This window comes from Spermophilus citellus (genome assembly GCF_964194105.1).
Source record: "Spermophilus citellus genome assembly, chromosome: 5".
Lineage (NCBI taxonomy): Eukaryota > Metazoa > Chordata > Mammalia > Rodentia > Sciuridae > Spermophilus > Spermophilus citellus.
The window spans coordinates 47,625,867-47,650,347 of record NC_138186.1 but is presented as its reverse complement, the minus strand read 5'-3'; the positions used below and the strand labels follow the sequence as shown (position 1 = coordinate 47,650,347).

At 51.0% G+C, this 24,481-nt stretch overlaps 3 protein-coding genes across 4 annotated transcripts; 1 reads left to right on the top strand and 2 right to left on the bottom strand.

Moving 5' to 3' along the window:
- Positions 1-1,516: 1,516 nt before the first annotated feature.
- On the bottom strand, positions 1,517-15,146 carry LOC308648910 (complement C4-A). Its single transcript, XM_081294085.1, has 41 exons — positions 15,002-15,146; positions 14,676-14,874; positions 14,273-14,474; positions 14,026-14,096; positions 13,859-13,947; positions 13,554-13,636; positions 13,276-13,372; positions 13,034-13,139; positions 12,813-12,945; positions 11,914-12,029; positions 11,633-11,809; positions 11,324-11,509; positions 11,008-11,193; positions 10,689-10,847; positions 10,270-10,396; positions 10,043-10,117; positions 9,575-9,772; positions 9,375-9,486; positions 9,216-9,286; positions 8,863-9,002; positions 8,538-8,747; positions 8,241-8,292; positions 8,051-8,140; positions 7,733-7,942; positions 7,497-7,572; positions 7,230-7,386; positions 7,013-7,129; positions 6,747-6,918; positions 6,272-6,504; positions 6,027-6,194; positions 5,620-5,679; positions 4,564-4,657; positions 4,284-4,470; positions 4,057-4,147; positions 3,846-3,920; positions 2,994-3,096; positions 2,743-2,832; positions 2,563-2,661; positions 2,333-2,416; positions 1,950-2,082; positions 1,517-1,783 (listed from the first exon to the last, which is right to left on the bottom strand). Exons 1-41 carry the CDS (start codon positions 15,064-15,066, stop codon positions 1,642-1,644), a joined length of 5,235 nt encoding a protein of 1,744 aa, XP_081150211.1. The 5' UTR covers positions 15,067-15,146; the 3' UTR covers positions 1,517-1,641.
- Positions 15,147-15,771: 625 nt separating this feature from the next.
- On the bottom strand, positions 15,772-22,000 carry WHR1 (winged helix repair factor 1). Its single transcript, XM_081294224.1, has 7 exons — positions 21,815-22,000; positions 21,529-21,665; positions 17,676-17,771; positions 17,255-17,394; positions 16,606-16,703; positions 16,348-16,495; positions 15,772-16,148 (listed from the first exon to the last, which is right to left on the bottom strand). The coding sequence occupies exons 1-7, from the start codon at positions 21,912-21,914 to the stop codon at positions 16,103-16,105; spliced, it is 765 nt and encodes a 254-aa protein (XP_081150350.1). The 5' UTR covers positions 21,915-22,000; the 3' UTR covers positions 15,772-16,102.
- Positions 22,001-22,091: 91 nt separating this feature from the next.
- On the top strand, positions 22,092-24,450 carry DXO (decapping exoribonuclease). Of its 2 annotated transcripts, none has more exons than XM_081294154.1 (7): positions 22,092-22,495; positions 22,595-22,956; positions 23,110-23,345; positions 23,435-23,654; positions 23,777-23,912; positions 24,065-24,159; positions 24,244-24,450. In XM_081294154.1, the coding sequence occupies exons 2-7, from the start codon at positions 22,601-22,603 to the stop codon at positions 24,392-24,394; spliced, it is 1,194 nt and encodes a 397-aa protein (XP_081150280.1). In that variant the 5' UTR covers positions 22,092-22,495; positions 22,595-22,600; the 3' UTR covers positions 24,395-24,450. The 2 variants fall into 2 exon arrangements, with proteins under 2 accessions (XP_081150280.1, XP_081150279.1); XM_081294153.1 differs by having other exon boundaries at positions 22,095-22,412.
- Positions 24,451-24,481: the final 31 nt, after the last annotated feature.

Sequence of the window (24,481 nt, the reverse complement as noted above, 5' to 3'; positions counted from 1 at the left end):
CCTCTCCCCTGGGGGTTTATCCAGAGCACAGGCTGTGCTGCTAGAGAGCCCCAGTTGAAATTCCAGCAGTGCCACCTACTATCCTGACCTTCCCTGCTGTTTGGGGTCCTAAAAGAGGCTCAGGCTTAGCCTGGATTCATGCCTTGTCCTGAAGGGAGACTAGAAGGGTGGGACTTCTGAAGTTGGCAGTGACAGCTGCCGTCCTCTTCATGGTCCACCTCCTGGGCCCGAGCTGTGTCTTGTCACAATTGCAGCTACTGGCAAATGAGTTTATGCTGCCATCATGCAGAATGGCTTTGGGAGAGATGAAATGGCAACAAGAGGGTCACTTAAGCAGAATCCAAGAAAGTGCTGAAGTGCTAAGGAAGGTCAGAACTGCTTGATGTTGCATGGAAGAAGAGGGGGGCTCCATTTGAAAAGAGACTGATGTAGAAAGCTGACACACTGGTGGACATCTCCACCCCAACTCCAACTCCCAAATATGATGAATGACATGCACTCCTTCTCAACCTTCAGAACATAATTTCTGTGTCACCTCTTCTAGGAAGCCTTCCCTGGTCCTCTGGCACTCTCCTTTACTGGATTGGATGCCCCACAGGACCACACTGCTCCCTAACATCACACTTTTCAAAGGATGGGGAGTGTTCATTCTCATTTCTGCTTCCTCCAACAGTGAGCTGGCCACAGGCTGCACACTGGTGGGTGCTCTGGCACAGGAGGAACAGATGGCTATATTTCTGGCATCTGGCACAGGGCATGGCATGGAATTAAGAGTTCTGTGAATTTCTGTTGAATGATTGAATGGTGGGCTGCTGGACTGTCTCAGTTGGCATCAAAACTGATCTCAGTAAATTCCCCTGGGTGGATTTCTAAGGTCACAGCTTAAGATCCCAAGGGTGCAACCAAAGTGGGAGAAAGCTAGGCAAACAGAGTAGAGTGGGTTGGCCCCAGTAGAATAATCATTTCCTTCAGAGTATTAACAAATACATCATAGTTAGCCTTTGGGCTTGTTTAAAATCAGTGTCCAGATGAAGACATCATCATCAGATTGCACAACTTAAGATACCTAATGCTATTGATAACAGGATCAAGGGTCAACAAGATTTCAACAGACCAGGACTCAGCTAAATTCAACAGACCCCAGGACTGCCAACTGCACAAGGTCAGAGTAGGAACACAGGACTGGACACAGCTCATCTGGCAAGAGGTGATGTGTCAACTGAGCACAAACCCTGCCCAAGGCCCAGGTGACTGATGACACTGGGCGATGGAGCTCCTTGGGAACATCTCGGGGTATACTCTGGTCCTTGAGGAACAGGTTGTTGGGTCACAGTTCTGCTTGAGGTGGTCCCATGATGTACTAAGGCCTAGTGAGTCATCATCAGGGTGGGTTCTGGCAGAGGTGGCCAGTCCAAGGGTCCCCAGGCTCTGAGAGTCCAAGATTATACAAACCTGGCCTTGGCCCCCCAGAACCCAGAATGGTAGCTGCTCTCAATCCTAGAGATACACACTGACACTTTGGCAAAAGGCTTTATTGTGACCCTGTCCCTGGCTGTGTTCAGAGGCCAAGGAGTTGCTGCACTGCCAAGCGTCACCTTTCTCCAGCTCAGGCTCCACCTGGGAAGCAGAGAGGAGAAGCCCTCACACTTGGCACCCCTGGGTGCCATACTCCTGGAGGAAGTCACTGAGCTGGGCACAGGCTGCCCGCTGGCGGGTGCTCCGGCACAGGCGTTCAGAGGGCATTTCTTCAATCCAGCTATTTGAGTCCAGCAGGTATTGGGGGCTGCAGGGAACAAAGGGGCTGTCAGCAGAGGTCAGGAGGATGGGCATGCAGAATAGAGAGCATAAGGCCTTGGCTTCTGAGGGACAGGGATGGGTGCCAGGGAGGTGTTCCCTAAGGAAGGTCATCGATGTGAGGAAAACAAGACAGAAGGGACCAGATAACTCACTCTCCTTTGAGGTCATATGTGGCCCCATCCAGACCCATGATCAAATATTCTTTCTCAGGCTCCAAGCGAAGGCGGCAAGAAGCTCGAACCAGGAAGTTGCGGGTCTGACCAGCAGCAGCCTTGGAATCCTTGGCTGAAGGGATAATAGGTGCAAGAGCCATTAGAGAGGTAGGGAAGGCCAAGGGCAGCACAGGGCTCTGCACAGCTATCATTTAACCCTTACTGTCCCTGATAGGCATGTGCTATTACTCCCCACTTATAGGCAAGCTCAGGTTGCTAAGAACGTGTGCTCAGTCTGAACTTTCATGATTCCAGCTGGCCAGACCCCACACCTAAACCTCCCTGCCTCCCCCAGTTGCCCGCCTCTTTGGCTCCCTTCCTACTGAAGTGCAGGACTTGGGTGATCCTGGTTTCAAAGAGGCGGAAAGCAGTTCTGCTATCTTCTCGGAGAACATGAACCTGGAAGCCTAGGCAAGGGTGAGGGGAAGGGAAGGCAGGTAGGTCAGCCGAGGCTGAGAGACCCCAGACAGCAAAGAGGCCACACATGGGCCTGTGAGAGGAACAGACAATCCAGAGAGACCAAGACAGCTGGTCCCTGAGGGAAAAGACTAACCATATTCCACACGGGGATAGTAGCAGGCAAACTTCATCCTATAACCATCCTCATCCTGCAGCCCCCGCTCCAGGGCGCGACGCTGTCGAGGGCATTTCCCTGAGGTGGAAGGCCCAGATGAGGGGTGCATTTGCCCCAGCAGCTCATCTTCCCAGCCCTAGCCCAGACCTTGCCTCTTACCCTCAGCACACTGGCAGACATCAGCAGAACACAACGTGGACAGAAGTTTGCTCTTAGTTGGTGCCCCATAAAACACAGAACATTTGTGCTCTGGAGAAAAACAAAGAGTGGAGTTAAGGCACATGTCCCTCCTCCACACCGCCCCATCTCAGGGAGCCCCCTTCCACCTTTCACTCTGCTGGTTCCTGGCATCCCAAATAAGGGTGCTGACCCAAACCTCCCCAAATGCCACGTGGTCCCCAAGTGCTCACCAGGGCTGTAGTAGTCATATAGGACGGCGCTAGCTGGCTGCACCAGCCCCACGGCCACCTCCTGCACAGCTCCAAAGCCCACACACTCCCGGGAGGTGGGGACCTGGCACCGGGTGGGGAAGGAAGGTCAGGGAATCACTCCCCAGCCTGCAGGCTTCCGGCTGCCTTTACTTGGCCTGTTTCTATTCCATTGCTATTGATCTTATCTCTACCATCCTTCACATTCTGTTACCTTCCGGCCACCAGAACTCTAAAAACTGATCCCCAAGGTCTCTGATAAACTTTACTGTACTTATGGTGACCTTGCCCCAGTACTATTTGTCCCAATCCCTCTGCAGTCTTAAATTATGGACACATTCTCTGCAAGACTCCCTAAACTGAGAATAAGCTTCTGAACTATCTCTGGTTCCATCTGGAAAGTCCTTTTTTCTCTTTTCCTTCCTAGGCCTGAGCCCACCTTCTTCCCTCCTTTGTAATCCTAAGGGTTTCTCTATCGCTGACTCCCAACAAACCCTTCCAGGTTGATGATTCTCAAACTGGACTTTCAGTACCATTCTTGCATTGGGATTGTGGCAGGACTCGTCCTCCAAGGCACTCTAACTGCCCTCAAGCCACACTCCTGACAGCCTTGTCCTCGTTACCAATATAACTAGGGCCTCTGTTATCTGCCATAACCTAAAAAGACTGCCTCTAATTCTGCTGTGGCTCATGTGGGTCTCATTTTTGTCCTGGCTCCCTGCTTACATTCTAGGTTCTCAAGAGCTGCTGACACAACTGCCCCTGAAACTTCATAACAAATTCAGTAACCCCAGTGCCATCAATTCCCTTCCTGTATCACCCCTCCCCACTCACCGAGTCAAAGTACAGTAAGACATGGGGTCCATCCATCTCAAAGTGACTCACATAACGGTCAGAGAGGGAGGTCAGCTGTGGAGAAGGGGAGACAGTTTCAGGTCAGTGGCCCTAGGCCTCAAACAAGCCAGGGCTTAGCATCTGGTGGTACTACAGGGATGGAGCAGGGTTCCTGAGGGCAGAGAGGAATGGTCTGGGTAGCTGACCATACCTTCTCTAGGTCAGCCCGCAGGGCGTGGAATCCACTCAGAAGAGTAATATCCGCAATGGCCATGCCAGACAGCCCCACCTTGCCATTTCGCCTGTGGAGAAATGTGGCCTGATGCTTAGGTTCCATGTTACTCTGTTCCAGATGTGCAGCCCCAGCTTCTGTCCCACCCCCATTCTCCTGGCCCAGTGGTTGCACCCAACATGGTCTGTGCAGCTCCCAGCACGCACCAGATGCACACAGTATACTGCACTCTGGATTCCTGTTCCTCTGCCACCTTGGGCACCTCCCTCCTACGGCGGTTCCTCCGTCCCTCAAACAGCTGCAGGGGTGTCACAGGCTGGGTATAGGCACCTGGGTCATCACTGGCTGGAAATTCCTCATACTCATAATCCTCATAATCCTCATTTGCTTCCCCTGCACAGGGCAGCATGGTGAGAAATGGCTGGGAAGCCACTCAGCCCTACATCAGCCCCTCAGGGCCCAAGGACTCCCCACTCCAACACTCACTTGTGTAGTCTACATGGCCTATGACTGACACCTCAATCTGAAGGTCCTTACAGGTTGTGTTCTTCATATCCAGGACATTGTAGGTACGCAGGACCTGGCTCAGCAAGGGGCAGAGAGAGGACATACAATGCTTGGGGTACAGACCTAAGGGCATCACCTTGGGCTGAGGGGTCTAAAGCCCTAGCCCATCTTAATGGTCCAACCATAAGTGGACACCAGATGGGCTGCTGGGTACGACATGAGACAGAGATGATGATGCAGGGCTGCCCAAGGAGGTCAGCGCTCTAGAAGGCACACAGGAGGCTGGAACAGAAAGCTCAGGAAAGGGTTCTGGCTGAGGCTGGAAGGAGGAGAATGAGCTTGTTCCATGGTACAGGGATCAGAGAGAGTGCATATATGCAGGGAGAGCTGTGTGGATGTGTGGTCTGGCCAGAAAGGTAGGCAGGGACCCCAGTGTGACTTTTTTCTAGGTGAATCTGACTGGTGTTTTCAGGTCAGTCTCGTTGCTATGTGGACAATGGATCAGAGTGGAGAAATGGGAGGAAGGGCCAAGACCATCTTAACAAGGGCTCTAGGACATAAGTGACAAGGGCTCTAGGACACAAGTGAAAAGGCCCTAGACGGCAGGGGAGCAGAGCAGGAGTTACAGAGTCTATAAGGAGATGCTCTGGGTACTTCTAGATGGCATCTAGAGTGGTGGCTGGGCTCCTGGGCAGAAGGGGATCCCATCACTCAGATAAGGGACATAGGAAAAGAAGGGATTTGAGACCTGCTATGTCTGAGGTACTGTGGAATGTGTTGAGCCTCTGGATCAGGAGATAGAACCTTGGCTGGGAACAAGATAAAAAGATAAAGGAAATGACAAATGCCCAGAAAAGGCGGAGACCAGAGCAAAACGGAAAGGCCCAGGATGGAAGCAGGGGACACCAACCCTGAGGTGGCTTCTTCTTCCCCCTGACTATAAGTTCAGCCCCTAGGGACCCCTCACCACCAGCTCCTCCCTCTTCTGTGGGCTCTGCCTCTCCCCTGACCGGGCACTTGCACCGTCAGCCTTACCTTCAAGGTTCCCTTGCTGTTTCCTCCCACTTTCACATTAATCTTGTTGCTCAGGGAAAACTTTCAGGAACAAAACAGAGAAACAGACATCAGAAGGACAGACGGAAATCAGGTTGTTGCTCTAATAATTTACCTCTTCCCTTAAAATATCCCACCTCACATTTCTAAAAGTCTCCACCTTTGTATGTGTTCTCTTACTTGAGCCTCCTAAAACCATGTGGGACAGACTCCGCATATATATGATTTATAGCTGAGAAAAGCAAAGCTCAGAAGTTTGGTGACACAAACAGAAAATCTTCCTAGGAGGACCTCTGGAAGAGGGCCACAGGGATTCCTGAAGGGTGACAGTAGGGATGGCTTCTAGACTGGCCCAGTTTTCATGGCAACCCAGGCGTGAGTGTGTTCACCTGCAGCTCCTCCTCTATCCCTTTAATTTGGTGGTTGTTCAGCTGAAGCACATAGGATTTGAACCCACTGCGGCCTATGGAACTGAGAGTCACATTAAGTCCCCGCTCCTCAGTGGTGTGGGCGGCGATCCAGTATGCAGACAGGGCATCCAGCGCAATCACCGTGTCCTGAGGAGGTTAGGCCAGGTAGGACTCAGCACTTGGTCTCAGGACTAGCCAGCCCCAGAGCCCATGGCAACTCCTACCTGAGTGCTGCGGAATCCCCCTTGGAAGCTGCCCTGATGGGTGAGCCAGGATGCCACCTGGTTGGCCAGCTCTGCTTTGCCCTCTCGAAGCAGCAGGTGCAGCAGGCCATAGGCTGTGGTTTCAATCCACAGGGCTGGGGCCTGGGGCATGGGGTCTGCTGGACTGCGAGGAGCCAGGGTGGGTGACACAACATTGTTCTGAGAACCAGTGACTGAGCCCCAGTACAGGTAATCTGGAAAAGAAGGGAGACCCACAGGCAAATAGGGCAACAGATAGGAAGAGGATCCCAGTTACCTGCCCTCTGACTCCCTTCTGTCAGGCTTTCCTGATTCTATTCCCAAATCCTCCCTGCTTATGCTTTAATTCCTTCTCAGGGTCTCCATTCTCTCTCTTTCTAGATATATCCAGGTATCACAAGGACCATCCTCCCCCCGCAAGCCAACAGAGTCACTGCCAGAACTCCCTTGTCCTTACCACCAGTCTCCTGGGCCATGGCCATAAGGTTGTTGTGGGCAACATCCCGCAGGTTCTGGGAAGCCTTGGACAGAGTTAGGGCATAGGCCGTGATGGCAGCTGCATGGGCACCCAGGAGCCCAGCACTTGCTTTCTCCCCCAAGAATGAGTTTGCCTTTGAGATGGAGGTTTCCTGGAAGAAAGCAAGGAGGAAGGTCTGGACTCCTGGGAGAACTGGGTCTGAATGCCTGGGTTCCAGTGATGGGAAAACCCATAGGTGTCCTTACCACTCTCTGCTTCAATTGCTGTGCACTCTGGTCCTGGAAGATGGCCAGCCCATGCTGAAGGGCAATGACCACGAAAGCAGTAAGAGCCACAGTCTCATCATTTCCCACCAAACCCCCCTAGAGAGGGGAGAAAAGAAGATGTCATTCAGGAGGGAAAGAGGCAGAGACAGTTTTTGCTGGAGGTGCTCCTTGGCCCAGCCTCCCAGCACATCCACACCTGCATGGCCCTGTGGATAACTGGACATGGGTCCTGGAATGAGCCATCTGCCTGTTGCTGGGACAGCAACCAACTGGCTGTCTCCTGCAGTTTTTCAGGTGAGCCGCCCACCTGCTCCTGAGCCAAACTTAGAACCTTCAGCACAAAGGCTGTGAGCCTAGTGGGAAGGAAGGGACAGATGGGGATAGGAGCGTTCCCTCTGGAGACACAGACCCACTTCCCCGTGTATCTGATTATTCAACCTCCAGGGCCCCCTTCCAATCTCACCAGGTGCTGCTGTCCCTGTGTAACCAAGCCCCAAAGGAACCATCTGTCTTCCGAAACTGCTGGATTCGAATGTAGCCTTAGAGAGGAGAGGGGGCTGCTAAGGTGTCACACATTCTTCCACTGTTTGTGCCCGAGGCCATGCTTCCCCCTGCTTCCCTTCTCTAGCCTTCTGGGCTGCCCATCTTCTATTACTTGCCCTCCCAACCCCTAGTCCTGCTTGACCCTGCACCCAGAACCTTTCTGGATCAGATCCACTGCACGATCCTTGGTCTCAGGGGGCAGTTTGCTCCATTGTTCTGTCTTGTCCAGATAGTGGGAGGCTGCCAGTGTGGGAGCCAAGTAGATCATGGTTTGTTCAGCACAGCCATGGGGAAGCCTCAGGAGGGCGGCCAGGCCCCCTGGGGATAAAGCCCCCTCAGAGCCAAGGGTCTCCAATGGATCCGAGGCTATGAAGAGAGAGAGGGTTGAGGATGAGAGTGGGTCTTAGAGTCAAAACAGGGATCCACAGGCTTCACATGTGGACCCATTAGGAAGGGACTGAAGGTCACCCCCACCTGTAACTCTCACGATGCTGCTGAAATCTCCATCAGGGATAATATTTGGATCAGAGTTGCCAGGAATTTCCAAGCTCCGGCCTCGGTGGTCTGGGAAGATGGGAGAAGTTACCAGTCGGTCCTTCTATCCACATCCCTATCACCCCACAATCTCCTTAGGAAACTGATGACTGGGGTAGGGGTCACTCACCCAGGGGGTTGAGTTCATAGACAATCTCCTCCCTGTGGATGGCCCCTTCCTTCTGTCTCGGAGAAACATGGCTGTGAGACATCAGATAGGTCTATAGCCTTCCCCCTCCCCCACTGCAAACTCCCCTGGGACTGTTCCAACTTCAGGGAGTGTTAGGTCACAACAATAGAAGATATAAGTGGAACAAGACATTGGTTTGGGGTACAAGAACACTGGTCTGGACAGCAGAGGATGAACTGAGGATGGGGGATAAATCTGGGAGTCCGGGGACTTGGATTCAGGGGTTGCTCCATTCACCTCAATTTGCAGAACCTTGGACACTGCATCCCCTACAGGGAATTCAAAGGATCCTCGAGCCACCACCTTCAGGGACATAGCAGCTGCTGCCATGGGCACCATAGAGAAGGCAACGGGCCGGGCAGAGCCTGCAGGCACCAGCACCTGCTGGGCCAGCCCTCCACCCCCAGCCAGGCACAGCCCCTCCACTGGGGACACATGGACGCTCACCTGGGGGCAACAAAATGGGGATGGCCAGAGCCCCAGACCAATTAGGGTTTCCATCCCCATCTGTCCCTGGTTCCCCCACCCACCCCCATGTGCTCAGGCTCCCAAGGGGCCTCACAGTCAAGTTTTTATCCAGGTAGTTATAGAGGACAGGCCGCAGCTCAAGTTGCTCAAAGCGGCGGACAGAGACGGGCAGGCGGAGGTGCAGGTGGAACTCGCGGAACACTCGGAGATGGACTGGTGTAGCCACACACAAACCTGATGGATGGGGAATTTGGGCATGGGGAGCACAGGTCAGTGGAGAGCAGGGTATGACCTAGCTCTGCCATTAGCCTGCCCCTTCTCTCAGAATCAACCCAGGTGCATGCTAATAGAGACTTCCCCAGATCCCTGGAACCCCTTCTTCTACTGAGAGCAAAGGGTTAAGCAAAGGGAGAAAGGCAGCCTGAGGCCCAGGCAGGGCAACCTTACCTGTGCTTTTGGACAAGCTCACGCCATGGATCTCCCACGTGGTCAGAGAGTCAGGGAGCCACAATGACAATCTAGCAGGAGAGGTGGAGAAGCCCTGTCACACCCAGGGCTGGTCCTAGACCTAACCCAGAGAAAAAGCAAGGTCCCCCAGGTCCTCACATTTTGGAACGGTCCACTGTCTCCACTCTCCAGAGCCAGTTCTCTGGGAAGAAGCTGCGCACCACAATATCATCTTCATGCATCAGTTCCTCTTCCTGTAGGACCTCCAGGGCTGGGGGCCATGGGGGATGGGAGTGAGGAGGGACCCTTCTGCCCTTCCAGGCACCACTGCCTGTCCCCCACCCCACCTAGCCCCTCACCTCGGGCGAGGCCCACCTGGCCCCTTGTCCTGTTCTTCTTGCGCAGGCTCTCAGCAAACTGGCAGCAGGACAGGAAGGGCTCCCGGCAGGCCAGCTGCAACACACGAGCTACTCGCTGCTCACAGGAGCGTGCCATGGGTAGCCGTGTCAGCCCATCCTGACAGCAGCGCTTGGCTTCAGGTGAAGAATACTGGCCCACTGCAGGCCAGGTGAGGGTAAGAGCAAGGGACCAAAACAGACACGCCTCAGCCCCCATCCCAACCCCTAGACCCACAAGGACTTGCCTCGAGAACATAAATGTGGGGAGACAGCCACCAACCCAGTTACTTCAACCCCAGAACTTGGTTTCTTGGTCCCACATACCACCTACTGGCTCACTGAGGAGTAAAAGGGCAGAGAGACAGATCCCTACCCTGATCCAGAAACAAGTGGACAGCTTAAGCTGCTTCATGGGTGCCCCCAACTCACACTTCTCACTAAACGCCTTTTGGAAGTTCACATTTCTCTTTTTCCGGATTTTATTCTCCTTGGGACAGCTCAGACCTGGTAGAGAGCAAGTCTACAGTCAAGTCCTGCCTCTCCTCTCCTCCCCTTCCCCTGCCCAACCCTCCTGCCCCTCTTCTTCCTTGACCCCACAGGCCCTTCCTCCTTCCTCATCTTCCCCTCACCCACTCTCTTTCCACCACTGTTCTCACTCTTTCTAACGGACGTCAACTTCTCTCCATCAGAAAAGGCCAGACCCGCTGCCTGGAACACCTGAAGGGCACTGTCCCCACCTCCAGCACCACACCCAAGGTCATAGCTATTCATAACTTCAAAGACCTGGTAAGAAAAAGCAGGAAACTGGAGGCAAGAGTGTCTGGGGGGCAAGATCAGCCACTCGGCTATGAGCAAGAGGGCAGGACATGGACAAATATGAAAGAGATATAGAGCGGGAAAATAGAGAGCAGGGGCCAAGAGGAGAAATGGACAAGGTCCAAGACCTGGGAGAAGAATGGGAAGGGTCTGTTAGGAGCTCAAGTGAGATCTAGGAACTGAGCTCAGTACTTGGGCTCAGGGAAGCAGGGGAAAGAGCCATAGGGGGCAAAAAGACAGGGGAGAGGGCTCAACAAACCTTGCTCATGTCCAGGGGCTTGTACGACCTGCTACCCACAGCATACAGAGCTGTGTCCACAGCTCCCAGGGCCACCAGGGCTTGAGAATCTGTTTGCAGATGCAGCTTTACATTCTCCCCATTACGATAGTCCTTGGCACCATCCAGGTTCAGTTCCAGCTGGCAGAGATGGGCGGTGGGGGCAGTCAGAGTAGGAAGAGCTTCTTTCAATCCCACACAACCTCACTGTACCCAAACTAAATCCATGCCCTTCTAGCAATCACCCTGTCTTCCTTTCTTAATCCCGTTAACACACAACACCTCTTCCAACCCCAGTCACCTTGCCCTCGCAGGCCTCAGCCTGGACATCCACTCGCAGGGAGTTGGCCACTGGGAGGCCTCGATGATAATAGAAGGCCACGAAGTAGAAGGAGGGTGCCAGGCGATGGTCCACAAACACAGAGACCGAGGTCAGGGCCCTCCTGTCTTCTCGATTCACAGACACGATCTCTCCCCGGGATAGGATCTGGGCCACGAAGAAGAGGACAAGAGTGGTTTCCTCTTCATTGAACATCCCCACCCTTGAAGCTGCACCCAACCTGTCTAGGGGGCTGTTCCCTGCACCCTGCCCTCCTCTACTCCCCAGCTATGCACACCATGTAGTAGTAATGAGAGAAGGTGTCCCCACTGATGCCCATGGCTTGCAGGTTCAAGTTGAGAGTGTCCCCTACACGAGGGGGTCGAGGATCCAGCCGCTCAATAGACAGAAAGCCAGAACCTCCTGAAGGTGGGGCTCGCACAGTGAGCCTGGCTGTGGCTGGATAGAGGGAGCCTGCAGACACCTGGAGAGTGGGACAGGTCAGGACAGGTCAATGGCAAGAACCCATGTACCCCACTCCTCTCAAGTTGGGCTGTGGACACTTCCTCTCCTCCCCCACTGTCCCCAAGGGACAGGGGAGCCCTACCAAGAGCTGCAGTTCTGTGATAGTCTTCGGGACAACGATGGGAATGCTGACGTGGCCAGTCCCATCTGTGTTTTGTTGAAAGTCTTGAATTTTAGAAACTGACTCAGAAGACAAAGTGGCAGAAACTTTTACAGGAATGCCAGAAGCTGGGGAGCCTGACATTTCACGGACCAGGGCCTACGTGGGGGTGAAAGGGGCTGGTAAAAGGGAGTGGTCAGCAAGACACAGGACCCTCCTGACCAACACTCACTCCCCGCCAATCCTGCCTCCCCAGGAGCAACCTGCAGTAGGAAGGGGGCCCCAGGTACAAGGTGTCGCTTGGTCTTGCTAAGATCCAAGGAGAAGGCAGATGACACAAAACGCCAGGATGTAAGCTCTGCCTCCTCCAACTCCCCTCCTGCAAGACAAATAGCAGTGAGAATGTGGAGGACAGAGCTCTGGGAAAGAGGAATGGGAAGGTGAGGGGACAGCTTGAGCATGCCCCACCCTAAGACAATGAGCTCCTCAGTACCCAGGCTGAACAGTATTCATCTCCATTTGCTGAGGCCCAACAAAGGACCTGCACACAGAGGTGCGCTGGATGAGTGAGCTGATGAACAAATGAGCAAAACAATAAATAAATAAACCAAGATGGGGAAAGGGGCAGACCCATGCAAAGACAAAGTTGGAAAAAGACAAGGTCTTCTGGGTCTTTCCTGTCTTTAGGCCTGATATGAGGTAGCAGAAGTCCGGGGTGGTGCAGGTGCCAGAGAACACATCAGTGCTATAATTCGGATCTTGAATGTCCCTCAAAGGTCCATATGGAAAAGGACTGGTCCCCAGTGTGGCAATAGTGGGAGGTGGTGGGACCTTAATAAGGTGAGGCCTAGTGGGAAGACTTCAGGTTATTGGGGGCACACCCTCAAAGGTGATAGTGGGACCCAGGACCCTTACTCTTCCTTTCTTTTGCTTCCCAGCCATGAATGGAGCAGTTTTGCTTCAATATACACTCCTATCAGGAGGTGCTGCCTCACCACAAGCCCAAAGTAAAGGGGCCAACTGATCATGAACTGGAACCAAAACAAATCTGTATTTATAAGCTGACTCTCTCAGGTAGTGGTTAGGATGATGGGATGATGATTAATACAGTCAGCTCAGAGGTCAGAGACAAGGGGCTAGATTTTACTGGGGAGTCACCTACCTGGAGACTCAATGATGGCTGCTGCAACATACAGACGCAGTCCTTGGAGGTCAGCAATACCAATATTAAGCTTCTCCAGGGTACCCTGGACCTTATCCTTTGAGAGGGAAATGTGACTCTGGCCTTCCACCAACTAGGGCATGGAGTAAAAAAACAGGACATGGGGTAAGACTGGAGTTCTCCACTTCTCTGCTCCCCACCTCTCCCCACCTCTTTCCTACCTTGTTCTGAGTCTCCAGCCCCCGGAGGAAAGTCTTCTTACCATCCTCATCCTGGAGGGCAAAGCGCACATATGCTACCCCCTGCACTGGCTTCCCATAGATGTACCTATTACCAAAGGGAGAAGAGGAAGAAGGTAGGCTGAGGCCTGGTAGAAATAATAATCTGGGAAGGAAGGAAGCGGGGCTCTATACCCTGTTCATTCTGCATGGGAACAGGACCTGGCAGGAGCAGGGGCTGTTACCTGGCCTGGATATCTAATTCAATTTCGCCAAGATAGCCAGGTGCAGTCAGGATGTAGGGCTTTCCAGGGGTGATCTTCACCTCAAAGTTGGGAAGGACTGACCCAGAACAAAGGGGTAAGCAGGTCATACCCTAGTGAAAGTACCCTTCTAAGACCCCCTCCCCTCTGGTCTGTAGTGCCCATACCTCCCTGGTCCTGCCCTGTCCCACCATCTCTCCTTCTACCCCTTTTTTCATTCTTGAAAGAAGCTACCTGTCCTTCATATCTCCAGCACTCACCATATTTCTTCACCTCAAACAGGGTGCTTCTGTTGGATTCCAGACTGTCTGAGAATCGGGCTGAGATCTTCCAGGTCCCTGGTCTGAGGATGGACAAGGAAGGGACTCAATTCACCTATGCAGGAAAACCACAGAAAGCCAGCAGCCTGGTTCCCTAGGAGTAGGTCTAAGGGGATAAACCAGAGGCTCAGGAGGCCCAGGGCCAGGGCATTTGGGATGTGACCATGTTGAAGGTGGACAGCCCAAAAGGAAATGGGAATTGGAGTGGTGTAGACGGGGATAACTCCCAGGTGGGGGTAGCTCACTCTGAGATGTCTGGAATCGTGAAGTCATCCTGGAAGATGGGTGAAGGAACACGGACCTCCTTCTTGAGCACACGGAGGCCAAAAGAATTCTACAAGGGGAATAGAAGTGGTCTCATGTGGGAAGTCACATCGGAAGCCAGGGTCAGAAGGCCAGTCAGGGGACTCACCTCAACCATGATTGTGAGGGTGTCAGTGGATGGGCGCATCTTTTGATCCAGTGACAAGACCCGGTACCGAACTGGGAATGCAGAATGAGAGATGAGCAGGAGTCTGTGTGCAAAGGGAGGGTAGGCCCAAAGGGAGGGAAAGGCCTAATGGCGCTTTCTTTCAGGTTACCTCACATTAAGGGGAACCAAACATGTCCTGAGTGGGTTGGGAGGGACTTAAAGTAGAGGGCCTGAGGCCTGTGCTTACCCCGTTGGCCAGGGTTGTAAATGGGCTGGTCAGTCTGCAAAAAAAGGTGTCCCCGACGAGAGGAGAAGAGCAGGTTAACACCCTGAATATCTGTTGTTCTAGACAGGGAGTCCTTCAGCCACGATGACTGGGCCACTAGCTGGACCTCAGGGCTTCTACGTAGTTCAAAGAGGCCACAACTCTTTGCATTATTCAGGGGGATCTGTCAGAAGGAGGAGAAGGAGCAGGTCAGAGACAGACACAGAGAAAAATATCAGAGAGAACAACACAGCAACAGGAAGGAGACCACTGAGGTGGGAAGAGAGGAAGGAAAGCCAGTGAAGAAGCCAGTCATTGGCATGATTATAGAGGGGAACATTGGGGAGGCCCCCAGAAACAGCAGTAGAGGATGGGAGCCAGTTACCTGGAGACTGAGGAGCACAAAGTCTTTTTCTGAGCTGAGGGTAAAGTCCTCCTTTGGGGAGCAGCGGTGATTATTTCGGCTTGGATTTCTCAGGAAAAGTGATCCTTTCACTACCTGTCCCCGGGGGGCATCCTGGAGCTGCACCCCCACTGACAGGGGGACCCCCAGATGAACCACAGAAGGCGAGAACAGAAGCAACCTGAGGAGAGGGGTGTCACAGACTTGACCCTGACCCTTCCACACCAGCTTTCCCTCGCTCCAGAATTGGGTTCTATCACCAGCCGTGCCTCCACCCAAGCACCCAGCATATTGATTGCCTTTAGTACCTGGGCTTCTGCAGAGATAAGACAAAGAAGCTGGACGCCCAGATCAGCCCCCAGAGGAGCCTCATGGCTGGAGAATCCAAGAGGAGTCAGGTCTGTCTGTCTGTCTGTTCCCTTCTGGTCAACTTAGGGTTCAGGGCAGAGTTGACTCTGGATGTTGCTCCTCCCTTACCCCAGCTAAGCTGGGAAACCACGTGACAGTCAAGAAATGCAACTGGCCCCAGGCCCAGGTGTTGGGGGTTGGGGACTGGGGGCAGCCAGGACACCAAGGTCTGAGGAAATCTGGAGAAATCTTGGCCTAGAGATGGATCTTGCCTTCCCTATTAACCCTCCTCATCCTGGTGCCTGGGCACTGCCCTCTAACTGGGTATACCTGTGTGTGTACACATGTAATTGTGCTCACGTTTCATGAGCCCGTGAGGGCCCAATGTGGCCTAGATGTACACACCTAACAAAACAAGGATGGGCTTCTAAGACCCTTGCCTCTTACTTTTACCCTGACACAAACTGAACCTCTACAGCCTTTCACATTCTGTAGGCCCTAACAGAAAGCCTGTGGTTTAAGAGATGGGGTGCAACCTCACCACCCTACAGGGAGAACTGGCCTGAATACCAGAGTTAACCCTTGTTCTCTCTGAGCAATGGAGAAAAGCTCAGAACTAAGGTTGGCTTTACCTATCTCTACCCCAAAATAAGACACCCAATCGTGTCACACAAAATAAAGGACATCCAGAAAATATCAGAAAGCAGAGTATTTTATTTAGCAGTTTCAATCCAACACATAGGGCACAAGACCCCTCTTTCCCCAGCCTCCCCAGCAATCCCACCTTCCTGTCCCAACATAGAACAATAGCACCTTCTTTCCTGATAGGCAGTGGCCATGGTGGCCTTGGCACAGTTTCTGGCTCCAGATTTGTGGAAGGGCAGATAAATATTGCCTAGAGCCTACCACAAGAAAGAACCCAAGCTTGAACCTCAGCAGCATACACGGCAGCATTCCTGGCTTCCAGGCCTTTCCAAGGTGACCCTGGATCAGTCATTGTTGGGCAGGATCCCCAGGACCCTCACCCCACTCTGGGAGATGTGCAATGACAAGCAGAATCCTCACGTTTCTGGCAGGCGAAGGATGGTTCCAGAAGTGGTGGAGACACTATACAGGAGAAAGATAAGACTAAAGCCAACAGTGTAGGCCCAAGGTATGAGAAGAACTCAACTTGGTAAGGGGTGTTCCTGGGTCCCAGAGAAAATGGAGAGAAACTGGGCTTCAATAGTGAATTAAGCTTGTGTTGGGAAGAAATCCAACCTTGGGTCATTGCTCTTTCATCTCCCAGGCCAGGGGCAAGACTCACCAGTCGACCAGCTGGGCTCCAATGAGGTCATGTACATGGTAGGCAAGGCCAAGTCGCACTGTGGCAGGTGCCCGCCGACCCAAGAGCTCCGACAGGAGAAGCTCCCGGTACTTGGCCTTCCGGACCATGCCAAGGACTGCCTGGCGTCCTGGAGAAGAGGTGGTACAGGAAAGAGAAAAGGTGAATAAAGCCTAGAGGCCTGAGGAGCCACCAAAGGATGTTCTTGAGAGGTTGAGGGCTTGGTTGCAGACAAGTTACCTTTAACAAAGTACTTGATGAATCTCCCAGCTCCAGGTACAGCTAGCCACCAGCTCCCAGCATCACGGACAGTGAAGACTCCGGCCTTCACCAGGTGCCTACAGCAGGGGGAAGTCAGAAGAGACACGGCCTGGACTCTGAGAACCATATGTCCTCCCCATCTGTTTATGTTTGGGCACCAAGTTTCCAGAAACATGGGGAACCATGCAACAGGGACCAGATAAGAAAACCCAACCTGGTGCAGGTGTCTGCTTAGACCATGCATGCTATTTAAGGTTTTTGTGCCCTTGCTTAATCCACTGTCCATACTGAACTGCCTTCTGCCCATTCTTTTCCTGTTATTTAATACCATTCTCTATCCTCTTAGATCCAGCATGAATAAAATCAGACAGCTATAGTTTCTGCCAACCCCCTCATGTATTTGTCAAGTCACTCAGCTCTCCTGAATTCTGGTCTGGAGTTCTTTCGAAAGCCCCAAGTTAAGATAGGCCTCCTCTCTTGAAAGAAAGAGCACAAACTTAGATCATTTTATTACATAAAAGAGTCAGCCTTTTTTGGCAGGTTTATTGGAAGAAAAAGATATGTTGGATGGGACTGGAAGAAGGCAGGGAGGTACCAGATGCTTGACTGTTGGTCCTACAAATCTCACGTGATCTCTGGATCCCTGAAGCCAAAGGTCTGTGTCATTTGTTCCTGCTGAAAACTAAGGTCCCCACAGGCTGGAAGCACGGAGGCCAGAAATTTCTGTACTGCCCCAGAGTATGGTCGGCCATCACAGGCCTTGAGGACCTAGAACCAAAGGTGAGAGACATGGGCTAGTCCTACCCTCCACCCATCTCCATTCCCAGGACAGCATTTCTCTTCCTGATTTCCCTCTTACTCAAGACCTTCCTCCACTCCTCCTCCTTCCCCTCCTCCTCCTCTCCTTCTCTATTCCCTCTCCCTCATTTTACCACTTACCAGATCCCTAACCCTCTTGATGGGACATGGGATCAGGGAAATCATTTTTTCATTCCTCAATTTCCTCACCCTCCCCTGCTCATGACACACACATACACAGCTACACATACTCTGGTCCTGTAGTCTTCAGTGAAGACAATTCCATGGGCATCCAAGTCAAAGCCCAGCTGGATGATTCTGATTTCTCCCTGCTCTTGAAGTTCCTTCTGTCTCCACAGAGATAGAAATGAAAAGAAGGATTTCAGGGTAAGATGTTGTTATACTCTGGGCACAATGGGGCTGGGAGTCTTTGTTTGCCAGAATTGGGGAATTTTAATGTGTGGGGATATAATCAGGTGGTACACCAAGCAGCCTTTTTCAACTAGTTACCCACCTTCCCAGTCACCTGTCTTATCAGTTGTCTGTGAAAAAATATATATTTTCTAAGACCAGTTCTATGCCAAGCAGTGAGATAAAACAGTGATTAAGACACAGGCCCTTCCCTCAAGAAATCCACAGTCTAGATATCAGATGGCAGAAGGTGGGGAGAAGTATTGGATAAAATGTTTAAAACAAGTAAAAATAGCCAGGTGCAGTGGTACATGCCTGTAGTCCCAGCTCCTCCAGAGGCTGAGTCAGAAGGAACACAAGTTTGAGGCCAGCTTGGGCAACTTAGCAAGACCCTTTCTCAAAATTTTAAAATAGGGTTGGGGTTGTGGCTAAGGTAGAGCACTTGCCTAGCACGATGAGGCACTGGGTTCAATCCTCAGCACCACATTAAAAAAAAAGTTAATAAATAAAAAAGCTATTAAAAAAATTAAAAAGAGCTGGACAGGGGATACAGCACAGTGGTAGAGTTTTTCTGAATTCAATTCCCAGTACTAAAGATAATAACAACAACAACAACAAAAAAAAAAACTAGAATTCCTGTCTATAGGAATATAGCAAGAACGAAACAACTACTTGGAAATTAACTAAAATACTAAATATTATTTTAAAATTGTTTAAACACTAAAGAGATCAAAAGATAACAAAAATTACCAGACCTAATATAATATTTAAGCAGAAACAAGAACTCACAGTGGGAGTGGGACATGGAGAGCATTTGCTAATCTAAATCAAATCTGTTGGACACATGGCCAAAAATAACTGGGCCCACAGGAAACAAAAAAAAAGAAACAAATGAAACATACCAAGACTTTTATAGTGGAATTATCAAAAAGACAATCTTTTATAATGGCTATCAAAATACAGTTAGGTAAACAGAATAATTGTTCTATAGCATGGTAGGATAACTATAATACAGAAAACAATTTTTAAAAGAACTAGAAAAGAAGAACTGGAAAGTTTTCAACACAAAATTATAAATGAAGCAGAAAATGATCATTATCTAATATGATGGTTACACACTGTATACATGGATCAAAGAAGTCATATTGTATCCTATCAATGCATACAACTACTCTACGTAAAAATAAGACTATCCACTTTTATTTATTTGTTTGTTTATTTACTTATTTACTTTTGTGTTGGTATTAGGGATTGAACTCGGGTTACTTTACCACAGTCATTTGTCATTTTTTATTTTGAGATAGGGTCTTGTTTAGTGGCTGAAGCTGGCCTCAAATTGGCCCCTGGGTTCAATCCCTAGGAGTGAAACAAGGCGGGGGGGGGGGGGGGGGGATGGAAATTAAGCCAGTTATTTATGAATACGTACACAGGTGATATAAAGAACACCAAGGTAACAATTACAGCAGTTTGAATGGTGGTCAACTCCCAACTCCCAAGGATGTAAAGAATTTTGGTCAGAGAAAGATATGTACAATATTGGCCATGTTTTATAGTTTGACCTAGGTGGTGGCAAGGTATTTCTTTATAAACATTCTGTAAATTCTCTGTGTACATTTATATTTTCTTTTGTGTAATTTTTAAAACTCTTTCAAAATATAAAAGATGTAAGCTAACACAAATAAATTAAAAACAACAATACTTTGTGTGTGTGTGCACGTGTGTGTGTGTGTGTGTGTGTGTGTGTGTGGTACTAGGGATTGAACCCAGGAGCATTCTACCACTGATTTACATTCCTAGTCCTTTTGATTTTTTATTTTAAGGCAAGGTCTTCTTAAGTTGCCAAGGCTGTCCTCAAACTTGCGATTCTCCTGCCTCAGCCTCCCGAGTCACCACTACATCTGGCTAAAAATCACAAATACTTTTTAAAGAATTAGTTCCATCTGACCTGCTTTCTCATCAGACTGTACAAGTCTCCATTCTCCTTTTCTTCTTTCCTTTTGTGACTAGCTAACTCCAATGGAGAGATTTCAGCTTTTATTTTACTAGACCTCTTCAGAGAAAATTCTTTGAGTTCCAGGTTTTAACACCACCAACTACTCCAACCTCCTTGAATACCTCTTTTTTTTTTTTTTAAGAGAGAGGGAGACAGGGAGAGAGAGAGCATTTCAATATTTATTCTTTAGTTATCGGCGGACACAACATCCTTGTTTTGTATGTGGTGCTGGGGATTGAACGCGGTCCGCACGCATGCCAGGCCAGCGCGCTACCGCTTGAGCCACATCCCCAGCCCCCTTGAATACCTCTTTACTTTCACATTAGACCTCTTCCTGGGTTTTTCTTAACTGGCAATTCCTTCTCAGCCTCTTTCACAGATTTCTCTTCCTCTGTTTTTCTCTTACATTAGTAGGTCTCAATTTTTAAGGCAAATTAAGAATCACCTGAAGCAGTAATTTAAAAATGTAGATTCCTACATCCCTACATCCCACTCCTACAAGATATCTTAATTCATTAACCTTGGGTAAATCCCAGAACCTCTAATTTCTGAATTAGCACCCAGACGATTCTGGGCTGCTAATTCAGAAATTAGAATAGGTAGAAATAAGGCCATATAGTATTACATTGAGTAACACTGCCCTAAATAATGGTGTTGCCAGCATTGTGGATATGGCCCTAGTATCTTACATTCTAAACCTGGGGTCTTTAACCTTGGATCTCAGAGGAACTGTGAAACACTCCCCCACAAATCATACATAATACTGTGTGTGCATGTGTGTGTCTGTTGTAGAGGCATTTTTCTGGCAAGAAATAGCTACTGCTTTCACCACCTTCCAAACATTGTAAAAAAATCACTCCCTTTTCCTACTGGATCTCACTCACATCCATGTTCTGAACCCACTATCCATACCTCTATGACTTTTAATTCTATTATTACTGGCTCCACATTCTCTCCAACAACTTTGGATGATCCACAAACATTCCAACTCAACTTGTACAAAATTAAATGCATCATATGCTCCCCAAAGCTCAATGTGCTCCTCCTGTATTCACTCCACCAACCATCTGGAAAACCTGGGAGTTACCATGAATTCCTCCCTCTTCATCACTCTCCACAAAGCCTCACTCACACTCCCCCTACCTTCCACACTTCCCTAAGTTAGGCCTTCCCCAGTTCTCAGATGCAATAGCTTTGGAGGCATGGCACTACCTCAAATACACCCAATACGCCATTCTCTCTCCTGATTTTTTTTCTTTTTTTATTGTTGGTCGTTCAAAACATTACATAATTCTTGATATATCATATTTCACAGTTTGATTCAAGTGGGTTATGAACTCCCATTTTTACCCCGTATACAGATTGCTGAATCACATCCTTTACACTTCCATTGATTTACACATCTCTCTCCTGTTTAACATGCTCTACTAGCTCAACGCCTTCATTATGACTGAAATAGCACCACTAAACAGACCAAGCCTGTTGTGATCTGATGTATGCCTGCATTCCCAGAGATGGACGCTCGTACTATGTATGCCCCACGACTGCTTCCCTAAAAGTTTCACTTTTCTGTCTTCTTGATTTGGCCTAATGCTTGCTGGATGGCTGGTGAACCGACTGAGGATCTGTCTGACGCTGGCCTTCGCGAGTGCCCACAAGGCAGGGAAGGGGCCTCCGGTGGTGGCCCTGACGCCCCTCACCAGTTGCCGGTCGGCCACGGTCCGGTCCGGCAAGAGGCTATATACTTGGCTCCTCAGCACGATAGGAGGCAGCGCATCCTCGAACAGACCTCTCGGGAACAGCTGCACTAGCTCCTCGACCGCCGCGCGCGCAGACCCTGATTGGGGAGACAGGGACATTGAGACAGAATTAAGCGGGGCTGAGGGACAACTATGGGGGTGCGGGTCTCCCCCAAACACCTGGCTAGTGGAAGTGAGGTCCCTCCCAATTAGGTCTACAGCCCCGCCCCGGGGCTGCCACGCCTACCTGATTCACCCCTCAAAGGATCCGCTTCTACAGGCCCTCGCTCCCGCCGCTTCTTCAATGCAAAAGTCTCCGGGGCCAAGCGGTGTCTCTTCCGGCTCATATCCCCGGACTTTAAGGTACCAGGGAAGCGGCAGAAATTGAGGGAAGAGCTTGTGGAAACAGGGTCTTCCGGCGCAGAGTAGTGACGTAGACCTTTCTGGGAGTCTATGGAGATCTTATCCCCAAGGTTTAAACAACGTGATGACGTAAGGGTCCCACTGGTCTTGCCCTTTGCTAGGAGAGGCGGATACCAGCACCACTTCCGCCGGGCAGCTGCCCTATGCCTGCCGCTGATTGGCTCTGGCCGAGAGCGCTCATGTCCCGGAACAGTTGGATGGCGCTAAGCCTCACCGGTGGCCACGTTGGGCTCAATTTCCTGGTGTAAATCTCACTGCTACCCACACCCGCTCCACCCCCTCCAGAGGATTTGTCTGGCACCGCAGCGGGATCGTTGCATCATTGGAAGCACAGAAAAAAAAAAAATTTTTGCATTGCTCTTCTTCTGATATGCCCCCCCTGACGTCATAGCCTTGCGGAAGACAAGGTTGGGGACTCTAAGGTAACCAGATATTTCATCTGAGTCCAGATTCCTTCCTGACCTCACTGCATTTAAAGAACCTGGGAGATAGGGCAAAGAAAAAGGTGGGCTGGCTTTGAGGGGCTGGGGCCTGCAAGTTTCAAGGCCAAAATCTGGTAGTCTGGAAGCTCACTTTGTCCTGACCCACTCTTTTTCCCTCTTAGGACTTTATGGAGCCCAGAGGGACCAAGAGAAGAGCAGAAAAGTTAGAGGTAGCTGACCCTCGGAACAAACTTGCCTATTCCACATCCTCACTACCCACAGAGCCTGCACTCTACTCTGGACCCTTTCCTTTCTACCGGCGCCCTTCTGAACTAGGCTGCTTCTCTCTGGATGCACAACGCCAATACCATGGAGATGCCCGAGCCCTCCGCTACTACAGCCCACCCCCCACCAATGGTCCAGGCCCTGAATTTGACTTGAGAGATGGATACCCTGATCGATACCTGCCCCGGGATGAGGAGGTCCGAGAGGGGCTGGACCACTTGCTACGCTGGCTCCTGGAACACCGAGGCCAGCTGGAGGGGTGAGACAACCAAGAGTAGATCTGGAGACTTAAATGTACCTTCTAAAGTTAGGAGGGCAAAAGCTGGAACAGGAATCAGTCTTTAGATTCTTGGGGAAATGAACTGAGCTAATGCTGTGTCAGACCTTTGGTCTCTTAACTCTTCCCTCTCAGAGGTCCAGGCTGGCTGGCAGGGGCCATAGTGACATGGCGGGGACACTTGACAAAGTTGCTGACAACACCATATGAGCGGCAGGAAGGCTGGCAGTTGGCAGCCTCCAGGTTCCAGGGGACACTGTACCTGAGTGAAGTGGAGACCCCAGCTGCTCGAGCTCAGAGGCTTGCTCGGCCACCCCTTCTCCGGGAGCTTATGTACATGGGGTACAAGTTTGAGCAGTATATGTGTGCAGGTGAGAGTTGCCCCTGCTCAGTGGCCCCTTTCCCCTTCCCCAGAGATTGAGATGCCCCCACCCCTGCTGCTGCTTCTCTCCTTGTGCAGACAAACCCGGAGGCTCCCCAGACCCCTCTGGGGAGGTTAACACCAACGTCGCCTTCTGCTCTGTGCTACGCAGCCGCCTAGGAAACCACCCTCTGCTCTTTTCTGGGGAGGTAGACTGCACAGACCCCCAGGCCCCATCTACACAGCCCCCCACCTGTTATGTGGAGCTCAAGACCTCCAAGGAGATGTACAGCCCTGGACAGTGGAGGAGCTTCTACAGGTTCAGGATGGGGTGGGCAGAGCAAGGACTGGGAAGGGGACTGGGGAGGATGATAAGACCTAAAGGTGAGGGAGGAACAGAGGGTGGAGAGGGTCCCACTGACCCCTTGCCTTTCCTGTCAGACACAAGCTTCTGAAATGGTGGGCTCAGTCATTCCTCCCAGGAGTCCCAAAAGTTGTTGCTGGCTTCCGTAACCCAGAGGGTTTCGTCTGTTCTCTCAAGACCTTTCCTACCATGGAGATGTTTGAACATGTCAGGGTAAGACAATGACATCACAGTTCCCACTTATATTTGCCTACCCCATGCACCAAGACCACGGGTCCAACATCCAGGGCTGCAGTCTGCCTTCCCCTTCTTCCAGCCCATCCTCACCACTAGTCTTCTGCCTCCTCCTTCTTTGTCCACTCCAGAATGACCGTGATGGCTGGAATCCCTCTGTGTGCATGAACTTCTGTGCTGCCTTCCTTAGCTTTGCCCAGAGCACAGTTGTCCAGGATGACTCCAGGTGAGGCATTCAGCTCTGTGCACCCCCTCTGGATCCCAGGAGCTCAGTCTCTGGCCCTCAACTCACTCTCCCGTCTGCCCCCAGGCTTGTCCACCTCTTCTCCTGGGAGCCTGGTGGCCCAGTCACAGTGTCTGTACATCGAGATGCACCCTATGCCTTCCTGCCTATGTGGTATGTGGAAGCTATGACACAGGACCTCCCATCAGTTCCCAAGACACCCTCCCCGACAGAGTGAGACTTCAAGGGGCCAATTCGTCTGCAGAGATAATAAAGGTTTTCTAAGTGGCTCTCCCTGCTGTGTCTTCTGAGCTGAGTCATCCTG